Source organism: Vipera ursinii (genome assembly GCF_947247035.1).
Source record: "Vipera ursinii genome assembly, chromosome: 3".
Classification (NCBI taxonomy): Eukaryota; Metazoa; Chordata; class Lepidosauria; order Squamata; family Viperidae; genus Vipera; species Vipera ursinii.
This window is the reverse complement of record NC_139516.1, coordinates 45,836,819-45,849,123: the sequence shown is the minus strand read 5'-3', so window position 1 is coordinate 45,849,123 and position 12,305 is coordinate 45,836,819. Positions and strand designations below refer to the sequence as shown.

General features: G+C 38.7%; 1 protein-coding gene across 2 annotated transcripts in view; it reads right to left on the bottom strand.

Moving 5' to 3' along the window:
* Window positions 1-12,305, bottom strand: part of ETNK2 (ethanolamine kinase 2) — a 34,239-nt gene that overhangs the window by 15,565 nt on the left and 6,369 nt on the right. For both annotated transcript variants that reach the window (XR_014492085.1, XM_083359282.1), the window contains exon 2: window positions 992-1,251. Coding sequence is in view for 1 of the 2 variants with exons in the window: in XM_083359282.1 (XP_083215408.1) it covers window positions 992-1,251 (260 nt within the window). In the remaining variant the exon portion in view is untranslated. The remainder of the gene's footprint in view (window positions 1-991; window positions 1,252-12,305) is intronic.

Here is a 12,305-nt window from a genome sequence, read left to right as displayed (position 1 = left end):
TTTTTTTATTTTTTATTTTAATCCCATTTATATCCCGCCCTTCTCCGAAGACTCAGGGCGGCTTACAATTTAAGCACAAACCAATGTGCTTAGCAATAGCCTTCATTCTATGTATATGCCTGCTTATTAGGGCTTTTGGGCCCCCCCAAGCGGCATTATTACAAAGTCAGCTTATTGGCCCCAACAATCTGGGTCCTCATTTTACCTACCTCAGAAGGATGGAAGGCTGAGTCAACCTTGAGCCTGGTGGAACTCGAACCTGCACTAATTGCAGGCAGCTGGTGTTACTTAAGGAGTTATTGGGATTCACACATAATACTTTGGGAAAGCAGCTTTCTGTTTTACTTACTAAGAGTTTTCCTTAATCTAGGACCTCCAGAAAGATTTGATAATGACATCCATAATCTCCAGCCTGTATTAGTCTCCCTTGGCTGTGGATAATGGAAACCATAGTTTAACCTATCTAAGGGCATCCTGTTAGGAAAAAATGTTGTAGGAAAAAATCTGCACAAGAAATACTCCTTGTAGTCTTTGCAACTAATTTGAAGATCAATAAATGATCTAAATAGTTTCCCAAGTGTCTTTGTTGTTTCTTGACCTGTCACAGGAATTGTGTTTCCCATTAAATGAAAATGACGTTTAAGCATCTTCACTGAATTTCAAAACATGCATCAGCTACAGCCCTTTTTATTCATTCAAAATTTTTAAAACAAAAGAGTCTGGGGTGGGGGCAGAGAAAAGAAAGGGGACCTTGGTAGGCCATTGAGACAAATTGACATTGAAACACTGTTACACAAAAGCTAGGACATGTCTGAGCATCTCTTCTTTTCTGCATTATTTCTGAAGTTGTTTTTTTTTTTTAGCTGGGGTTCAGTAACACTTCAGCTATATCACCACAATAGCATTACGAAGCCAAACTAAAAGCAGGGAGCAAAAACCTTTTCTAATTAAAAATAACCATCAGATTTATTGGGCAAGGAGGTACACATACCTGAACATACTTGGCTCCCGGATATGTTCTGGTCCCAGAGCTTTCCCTGGCATGAACTCATAGCAATATCCATTCTCAAAAGTGCAGAAGAGATTGGGAGCGCAGCCGTTGTCCTGAAGGACTTGGAAATGTCTCAGCTCATTGGCTCGGTCCACAATAAGTTCTGTTTTCCTTCCATAGACCCGAACTAGGACTGCATCTCTCATATTCTCATCTGTGAAACAAGCCATTAGCTTGTTGGTGATGCCTTCAGTGAAGAGCTTAGACAGGGACAAAGAGAAAGGCAGGCTGAACAACCACAATTGCTCTTGAAGGACAGTCCAATATAACATTCAGCTATCTGAGGCTTGAGAGTTTTTTTAATGTGTAACGAGTGAGAGGTCACAAATTTTGGCTTTGCATTATATGTGAATGGATCATTATGGGATATTCAACAAACCATGGATTAAAAAAACCTTGGTTTTATGTTACATATGAACCAGACCAAAGAGTAAGAAACAAGTGTCCTAGTTTCAACTTGCTTTGTGGTAAAGAATACATTTGGAAGAAAGGTTGCACACAAATAGTGTGAGATCTCAGTTAAAAAATAACAGCTAAAAATATTATTACTATCATGTCTTGGACCTTCCACTTTTGAAAAAAGATGTCAAAGTCTTCTCTCTCCCTCCCTCCCTCCCTCCTCCCCCTTGATGGTGCCACTCCCCTAAGTTACCACTTTGTTAGTTTCATTCTTCACAGCTGTAGACAATGCACAGTGCATTCCATCAAGCCCCATCAATGGCTAAGCTAGTTGAGGCTACCAAGAGTTGAGAACAATAAGTTAAAGACATCTATTGCATGTGTCTGGCCTGGATTCTACAGCGTCCAAATGTTTTGGACTACCATATCTTATGCTGAGGATAGGAACAGCATTGGGAAGATGATCATAGGTAGAGATCATGGCAATGAACACTTTGGGACTTTCATCTGTTTATCTTTTGAAGATATACTCTGGGAAGGCAGCTTAATATAATGAAGTAGGGAGACTGTAGCCTTCTGGGCTAGGTTGGGCTCCTAAGCAGCTGTAGTTCAACAGCACCTGGAAAACTACAGATTTCCCATCCCTGGTTTGAAATGACACTTAAGCCAAGGTTAAATTGATGTTCCTAATCAATTACAGGCAATTCACTGGGCATCCTTGAGCCAGCTGTCACTCACTGTCTTAGCTTAATAAACTTCACAAGACTATTTCAAGGGTAAATGAAAGGAGGGAGGAGAATATGAATGCAACCTTCAGTTCATTGGAGAAAATATGAGTTACATATGCAATAAATAAATTGGACTTGGGAATTTAATCAGGGACTTAGCTCTTGTAAGCTGAAACTTGAATAAAAAAGAGATTTTATTGAAAATAAGCATCTATATTTTATATTTGTATGAAAATCAGCAAAGCAGCACATAAGGGGAAGAAAAAGGAAAATATGGTATACCGAAGCCAGCTAATTTAACAGTGCTATGGTACAAGCTGAATGAAAGGATGGGTTAATATTACTGTCATTAATTCTTGTCCTTTGATAATGTCACAGATGATGCAAGTTGAATTATAATATTTTAATTGCATGGCACTCAAAAATAAAAAATCAAACTCAAAATGATGAGTCATCCAGGATTCTTTAGTTCTTTAGTTCTTTAGTTAGAATGTACCAAGGCTGCATACATTTTAGCAGAGTTAACTTCATGGGCTAGAAAGGGAAATGTGGATTTTCAAAACAAGTTGTTATTTTCCTGCTCACCTGCACTATGGTGCTGAATGGATTATCCCAACAGGTTTCCTTGAGCAAAACTGCTCACACCAGACATAATGTATAAAATGCATCAAGCTGCTTGACAGTGAGAAATCCTTATTTTAGGGGAAGATCGCAAAAGGAAGAATATGTACGCATCTTTGTAATAGCATCAACCATATAAGTACATTTCTTAGCAGTGATAAACAAAAATACTCTGTGGATTATCTTTCACTGAGAACTGCCTCCCAAACTCATGTTCCCCAAATATATTTAAAAAGACTCAAATGTCTATACACCAATGCGCAGAGTATGAACAGTAAGCAGGGTGAACTAGAAATTCAGGTAAATGAGGGCAGATATGATATTGTTGCCATTACGGAAACATGGTGGGACGAAACCCACAAATGGAACACACAGCTAGAGGGATTTCAATTATTTGAAATTATTTGAAAGAAACAGACTAAACAAAACTACAAATTACAAATTATTTGAAAGAAACAGACTAAACTAAACTATTTCTCTACAGAAATAGAGCACAACAATGATGAAAACTGTAAACTTGAATGTATTTGGGTCAACTTGAACTTTGTAAACTTGAATGTATTTGGGGGAAAAAATGACATTGTCATAGGTGTATGCTATAGGCCGCCCAACCAAGCAGAGGAAATAGATGAACTTTTTGCTAGTCAATTAACTAAGGTATGTAGGAAGCGCATCACAATAGTAATGGGGGACTTTAATTACCCTGATATCAACTGAGAGACAAATTCTGCACCAAGTGGAAGATCTAACAGATTCCTGACAAACCTAGCAGACAACTTTCTCTCTCAAAAAGTAGAGAAGGGAACTAGGGGATTAGCCATATTGGATTTAATTCTCACTAACAGAGATGAAATGATAGAAAGTGTCGAAGCCACAGGAACCTTGGGAGGAAGTGATCATGCAATATTGGAATTCAACATTATGGAAGCACAAGCAATAGAATACAGCCAAACTAGAGTCTTGGATTTTAAAAGAGCTAATTTCAATAAACTTAGAGAGACCTTGGGAAGAATTCCATGGATGAGAATCCTAAAGGGGAAAACAACTCAAGAAGCTTGGGAAATTTTGAAAAGTGAGATAATAAAGGCCCAGTCTAGCACAATACCAACAAAGAAGAAAAATAACAGCTTTCAAAAGAAACCAGCATGGCTGCATAAAGAACTCTCTGATAAACTGAAAGATAAAAAGGACAAGTATAAGAAGTGGAAAGAGGGGCACATAACTAAGGCAGAATATCAGCAAACAGCCCGTGCCTGCAAAGATGAAGTGAGGGAAGCTAAGGCTCAAAAGGAAGTAAGGCTTGCGACCAAAGTCAAAAATAACAAAAAAAAGCTTCTTTCAACATATAGGAAACAAGAAAAAAGTTAAGGAAATGATTGGTCCATTAATGGGGGAAAGTGGCAAGAAGGTGACAAGCAACAGGGAGAAAGCAGAACTATTTAACTCATTTTTGCATCTGTTTTTACACAAAGGGGAAAAACAGTCCAACCTACCAAAACCAGTGTCATAAAAAACAGAATAGAAACACGTTAAGATAGGCAAGAAAATGGTAAGTGAGCACCTGTCCAGCCTAGACAAGTTCAAATCACCAGGACCAGATGGATTACACCCCAAGGTTCTCAAGGAACTGGCAGATGTGATCTCAGAACCACTGAACTATATTTTTCAAAGATCCTGGAGCACTGGGGAACTACCAGAGGACTAGAAGAGAGCTGATGTAGTTTCCATATTCAAAAAAGGGGAAAAAATAGATCCAGGAAACTACAGACCTATCAGCCTGACCTCAATACCTGGGAAGATTCTGGAAAAGATAATCAAACAACAAATCAGCGAACACCTTGATGCGAACCAAGTTATCACTAAAAGCCAACATGGGTTTGTCAAAAACAGATCATGCCAGACAAATCTTATTGCATTCTTTGACCAAGTGACAAAACTAGTGGACAGAGCAATGCTGTAGATATAATTTACTTGGACTTCAGTAAGGCATTTGATACAATAGATCACAACCTACTACTTGGTAAGATAGAAAAATGTGGGTTAGATAGCATCACCACCAGATGAATTCGTAGCTGGCTAACAGGCCGTACTCAGCGTGTGGTCCTCAATGGAACTGCATCTACATGGAAGGAAGTGTGTAGTGGGGTGCCCCAGGGCTCTGTTCTGGGCCCAGTGCTCTTCAACATCTTCATCAATGATTTGGATGAGGGGATAGATGGGGAACTCATCAAATTTGCAGACGACACCAAGCTGGCAGGAATAGCCAATACTCCAGAAGATAGGCTTAAGATACAGGAGGATCTGGACAAACTCGAATGCTGGGCACTATCTAACAAAATGAAATTCAATGGTGAAAAAAGTAAGGTTCTACATTTAGGCAAGAAATATCAAATGCACAGGTATAATATAGGTGGTACCTTGCTCAATAGTAGTAACTGTGAGAGATCTCAGAGTCCTACTGGACAATCACTTAAATATGAGCCAGCAGTGTGCTGCAGCTGCCAAGAAAGCCAACACAGTGCAAGCACTAATACCACTTTACAATGCCTTGGTAAGGCCACACCTGGAATACTGCATCCAGTTTTGGTCACCACTATGTAAAAAAGATGTCGAGACTCTAGAAAGAGTACAGAGAAGAGCAACAAAGATGATTGGGGGACTGGAGGCTAAAACATATAGGGAACGGTTGCTGGAATTGGGTATGTGTAGTTTAATGAAGAGAAGGGTGAGGGGTGACATGATAGCAGTGTTCCAATATCTCAGGGGCTGCCACAGAGAAGAGGGAGTCAAGCTATTCTCCAAAGCACCTGAAAGCAGGACAAGAAGCAATGGATGGAAACTAGTCAAGGAGAGAAGCAACCTAGAACTAAGGAGAAACTTCCTGACAGTTAGAACAATTAACCAGTGGAACAACCTGCCTCCAGAAGTGGTGAATGCTCCAACACTGGAAGTTTTTAAGAAGAGACTGGCCAGCCATTTGTCTGAAATAGTATAGGGTTTCCTGCCTAACCAGGGGATTGAACTAGATGACCTCCAAGGTCCCTTCCAACTTCTTCTTCTTCTTCTTCTTCTTCTTCTTCTTCTTCTTCTTCTTCTTCTTCTTCTTCTTCTTCTTCTTCTTCTTCTTCTTCTTCTTCTTATTATTATTATTATTATTATTATTATTATATTTGATTTGGATTCTATTTTTCTAAAATTTCTAATGTATATAGACAGCAGAATATACAACAGCAAAGTTGAAAGGAGTATAAGCAGTCACTGCACTTGGCTTATTTTTAAATTAAAGCATCTGGGCAATCATTCTGCACTGAGAAACACGATTTTAAAAAATCACCAAATTCAGACCTGTAGTTGCTCTTAATGGGAATTTATATGCCTCTTCTAATTTACAGATGCATCTCTGAATTAGGATAAGGAGAATTCTTTTGCACTGTATTGCAAAAATGCAGATCCAATGCATTTTATGTTCAAACTTTGAAAATAACCATAAAGAGAGCTGAGTGGCCCTGGGTCCCAGATCAATGGAGATGTCTCCAGTGAGGAAGCTGGCTGTACTGCTTGGACTAATTCTCAGAAGCAAACAGAGGGCTTAAAAAAAAGACAACTGTCCCTAATTTGGCTGGTTGCCTGAACAGATGGATTTCTCCTTTTTCTCTTGCTTATAAAACAAGCTGCTAGACTTCCATGTGTTTCTGAGTCCACAGGATTTGCCCAGACCAGTGTTTTTCAACCTTGGCAACTTTTAAGATATTCTAGCTTAGGAATTCTGGGAATTGATACCATATACTGTATCTTAAAGTAGTCAAGGTTCAGAAACGCTGGCCCAGAGAATAAGAATAAATGGAGAGTTCTTGGATTGAAGGAATAATCAGACTAGACTGGGTCTGGGCCCAGTGAAGGAAGTTAACGCTAGGGATAAATAGTCAGTTGGCCCAGTATGATCTTGATACCAAACTGCTCACAAAAAGAAACTGGGAAGATATCCAAAGAAATTGGGAAGATCATGATGGATAAGTGATAACAACTTGGCACACAAAATGCAAAGTTCATTTGTTTATTGCTGGGAGCTGAGATTGAAAAGATCTCATGGGGGGCAGCTTAGTGGAAATGTCAGCTCAGCCTGTGGTTGCTTTAAAAATGGTAAATTCCATCCTTGGGATCATTAGGAATTGAAAATGTAACAAGTTAATTAATAAATCTTACAACAATCTTCCTGGATCCAGGTAGAATAAGAAAAATGGCAAAAAGAGGCAACCCAAATAGTTAGGGGGCTGGACCAGTGGTTCTCAAGCTTTTTTACCTAATACATTCTTTCTGACCTTTCTTTTTTTTATTATGGTTTCTCCCCCCCCCCCCCGTCCAGTCCCCATTACTGGATATGGACATAAGTCACTAACTGGTGCATGTTCCTATATCAATAAGAGTCTATAATACACTTTTCTATGGCTCCCTCAGTACATGCCATGGCCTATTATAGTTTTTTTTAACCTGTGGGCTCTCTTGAAACATCCTAGGGCCCTCAGAAGACCATATGGACCCTAGCTGAGAACTGCTGGATTACAGCCCCAGCCCCAGAAACAATAGCAGCATTGTTTAAGTAGGGATGAAAGCAGATAAAAAGAGATTGATTGATTGATTGAAAAGACTTATATGGCTGTCTATCTTAAGACAGAAATCTTAAATAAAATTTAAACCTGGCACCTAAACCATCCTTTCCCGATGCATCCAACAATATCAGACTGACTCTAACCTCATTTTACCTAATGCTTTGGGGGAAGAGTTGGCACTTTACAGACTTCCAGATGGCTAAGAGGTAAGACCTGCCTGTTTTCACGGGAAAGGGCATTCCACAGGAGAGGGGCTGCTATGGAAAAAGGAACACTTCCTACCAGTAAGTGCCAATAGATGCCAGCATTTAGGGGAAGGCACCTGGAGAGTGCCCATCCTATCCAAACTGGTGGGAAAGTAGACACTTTTGCCCAACATAAAAAATGTGTGAATACATTTTTACAAGATTTTCTTTCTCTCTTAAATGCAGAAATGGCAATTAAGCTAAATTTGAGGAGATTGAGGGCCAATAAAAAGAAATACACAACAAATAGTTAAACTGAAATTTGCTGTCATCTGATGTAGTTCACCCTCGCCCCCACCCTTTCAGATTTTTAAAGGGGGGATTATACAAGTTCATGGAGGATTGAACAATCTATAGCTAGTAATCTTGATGATTGTTTTTCACCTCCTGTTCACCAGCAGCAGACTTTAAAAACAGCTGCTTGAAAACAAAACAAGAAGATTATTGCCACTCTACCTGCATTTGTGAGTTTGCCATTGCATAATAACGAATGCTCAACTAAACAGTTGGTAGTCTAATTCAGCAAGCAACTAATATTGTCATGTTCTCGTGTTTCAGAGTGCCATTTTAACTATGGCAGTGTTACATCCTCAGGTATTTCTCTTATGGGTTAGGCTTCAAGTGTTGTACAACCTGGATGGCTTTTTTTAGTAGAACTTCTACATCCAGCCCAAGGAACTTCACATCAAACAGTAGTTCAAGGGCATAAGCATGCACACCCAGGTTAAAGCAGGAAATAAATCCATGCTACAAGTCATTTCACACACCCTTTCCGACAAAACCCATGAAACCTATTTCTAGAAAAGCTACAAACACACACACACACACACACACACACAAACACATTTCAGAAATGAACAGGGTCTGAGAGAGGAGAAGGGTCTAGTAATGTTGGGAAGAATTAATTTTTTTGAACTCCAAGAAACGGAGCATCAGTGTGAAATTATCTCCTTTCCCCTCCCCAATATCTCATATCTTATCATAAACAAAATCTAAAAATCTCATTGTTCAGTCTTGATCAGCAAAAGTCCATTAAGGATTATCAGAGATAACATAACATAAACCAACTTTATATTCCTTTCTTTTACTTTTAACAATCTTAATCTTTAGTCCTTTCAAAGAATATTTTAGAACTTGGCTTCTTTTTATTTTTCTTTGTCCCTTCTCACAAACTTCTTTTAACAACTTTTTTTTTTGTAAATTCAGTATAAGAAAGCTGTTATTTTTTGGTTTGTTATTTGTATACCCCTTTTAATTGTTACGACATCAGCTTCAAACTCATTTGTATATTCAATGTAGCATCTTTTTCTACATCATTTTTTAACTTGTCATTTTAAAATCCACTTTCAGATCAAACTTGGTCATTTTAAAATCTACTTTCAGGTACTTTCAATTTTGTCCAGTAAAACTTGTTTTTTGACATAACATCTTTTAAACACAATCTATCATATAATGGCAGATACTCTTAAAATTAACTTTTGGGTCCATTGTTCACATATAAAATCCAATGTTAAAAGTATTTTGCTCCATTCTACTGTAAATTAGTAAGCCTAATTTAACTGTTCTTTTCCTTCAGTTGTAATATTTAGTTCCTTCTAGTGGCCAACCTTTGAAGTTTCATCCTATTTTTTTTTTATGAATTCAAAACAACATTTTCCCATGGGAAGGATTCTTATAATTTCAAAATCTTAATTTAAATCGACCTGGACTCTTAGTTTGTTTATAACTTTCTAAACTCAATGTTCTAACCGTCTTTTGTTGTTTACTCCCCACTCCCCAGAATTTTTTAAAAATTCTTAAGATTTAAAACTTTTCTTTGCTGAAGACTGAAGGAAACTCCTTCACTGTATTAAACTTTGCCATTCTGAAGGTTCATAATAGTCGAAAAAACAGTCAAGAAGCAATTTCCAAAAGTGATTAGAAAAGTAAGCATGTGAACCTCGTATCCTTTAGAAAGGTGCTACACTGCAGTTAGGACTACAATGATATTCCCTTCTCTCCCAGAAGTCTAAATCTGCTGGAGACTGCTGTTTGGCAGTGTCTTTATGAGGAGCAGCTGACTGTAGCACTTGTTAGTGATGCCATTCCTATTCTTGTCTAGAGAGGAATTTACAAAGAGTTGGTCCATTCACTGCTCTTCGTTCCACCATGGTCACCGGCTCTGCTCTCAATAGAGCCATCTTTGGTTCATTATTTCTTTCCTGAAAATCACTGTTTCTCACTCAATATTGGTGTATGACTTCCTTATATATTTTGTCTGCTGCTGAATACTCTGTGCCTTATAAAATAATAATTTCAAACAGACAAGCACCTACCAGTAACATTCAAACAAACACGCATCTGTTACACAACTTAACAGACTTAACAATTATCAATAACAAAAACAAAAAGTCTGAATAGCAGATGTGATAGTACTTGGAGACAGCAGAACAGAAGAGAAAGAATTGGAGAAAATCACAAAATATAAAGACCTACAAACAGAATAATTGTGGCAAAAGAAAGCAAAGATAGTACTAATAGTAATAAGTGTCTTGGATGCAATCTTGAGCAAAGACTTGATAGGTGGCTAAAATTCAAATCCAGTCTCAACATCTGACTTTTTTTATATATAAATGCCAAATAAGAGGTGCATTTCATGAACATCAATGTAAAAACTCTTGTTCTTCTCTTACTAGTTCTACTCCTTTTGCTCATATAACATTGTTTCCCAGGTCCTATTATAACTTGGTCTGTAATTATACATAAAGACATGCAATTAAAGCAAGCTGTACTAATCTTATTTATCTCTGCCTCTCTCTCCCTCATGTTCCTGTTTCTTCTCCCATGTTTTTCTATTGTAAGTCCTTTTGGGAAGAGACTTATCTCTTAATACTCTTTAAAGCAGGGGTCCCTAACCCCCAGTCCATGGACCAGGACCGGTCCGTGGCATACCAGCAACTGGTCCGCAGAAACAACCAAAGCCCCATCCGTGGATGCAGGCAGCACACAAAACCACACACTCTCCAGTCTGCATAAAAACCTTTCTCCACCGAACCGGTCCCTGGTGCCACAAAGGTTGGGGACCTCTGCTTTAAAGCATTATGAACAAAGACAATGTTTCATAAAGAATGGCAACAAAGCAAGTGTCAAAATCCCATCTGCTAAAATATGAATGAGGAGTCAGTGGTTTTCCATATATTGAATAACTTTTTCCCAGGAGTCTCGGTTAGCATCAATGATGGTGAGGGACGATGGGATGTAGTAGGGCAACTTCTAGAAAGGAGAAATTCCTTATTCCTCTAAGAGACTTGATACAAGTCTACGTTTACTCCAAAGGTTGCTCCACTGAGTTCAGCAGGGCATCCTACCAAGTATATTCATTCACTCACTACCCAGGCTTATTTTGTCTATTGTTATATTTCTTGTTTACTGAATTTATATATACCATTAAAAATGGAAGAACTAAAATTAAATATAATACAAGTAATAAAATATTGCGATCATCAACTAGAGGTGCTAGTCTTATTGGGCATTTTGCTTAGATGAGCATGAAGTAAGACTCCTGAATGCTGCAAGAAATCTGGATGCTTAGGATCTTTATTTTGTCTGACCACTGGAGAAAAATGCTTTCAGTTTGCTCAGCTGTAAAATGGGACAGATGATCTTTTGAGATGAGCTGCTAAAAGAGGCCAAAGGTTACTTTATAGTCTTCAATTTATATAAGCCTTCAATATCTTGACTATATTACTATTCCCAATGCTAGGAGCCTGTGAATAATGTCAATGATTGCAATAACCATGTGCACAACAAATCATAGCATGTCACTGAGACAGAATGAGGGGTTATTGTGGGTGGGCCTCCATATTTTTCTCATCTTCTTTGTTTTAAGCACCTCAATTCACCCTCCCCAAACTAAACTCTTTATTCCAATTCTGCAAAAATAGGGCAAATCAATGGGTAGAAGAACAAATCTTTGGTATAAGGCTTGATCTACAGACAAAAACATTGGAGGTGGGTTAACACAAGCAACACGCTGGCTTCCTAGGTATACAGTCATGTCTTCAGGGACTTACAAAAGGCCAACATGATCAAGACCAATCTGATTTCTGAAGGAATGATGTTACCTGGGTGTCATGACAGAAAAGGGTCTCTTCCTGGTCCTGCTAGATCAGGGGTAGGCAACCTCGGCTCTTTTATCACTCATGGACTTCAACTCCCAGAATTCTTGAGTCAGCATTGCTGGTTCAGGAATTCTGGGTATTGAAGTCCACAAGTCATAAAAGAGCCGAGGTTGCCTACCCCTGTGCTAGATGATTCTTCAATGGACAGGGCTTGTAGTATGCTTCTCATGCTGAATCTGATGAGATGGGTGGATACAATTGGGGCAAGGCAAGGCAATCCCACAAATAATTCCCACCTAATGCCATAAAGGGCTTTGCAGGTGACCACCAGCACCTTGATTTGAATCTGGAAGCATAACCTGGTGCAGGGATGGGGAACCTTGGCTCTTTTATGACTTGTGGACTTCAACTCCCGGAATTCCTGAGTCAGCATTGCTGGTTCAGGAATTCTGGGTATTGAAGTCCACAAGTCATAAAAGAGCCAAGGTTCCCTACCCAGACCTAGTGGAAGCTTGTGGAGCACAGGTGTAGCCTGTACACTTAAAGGAGTGCCC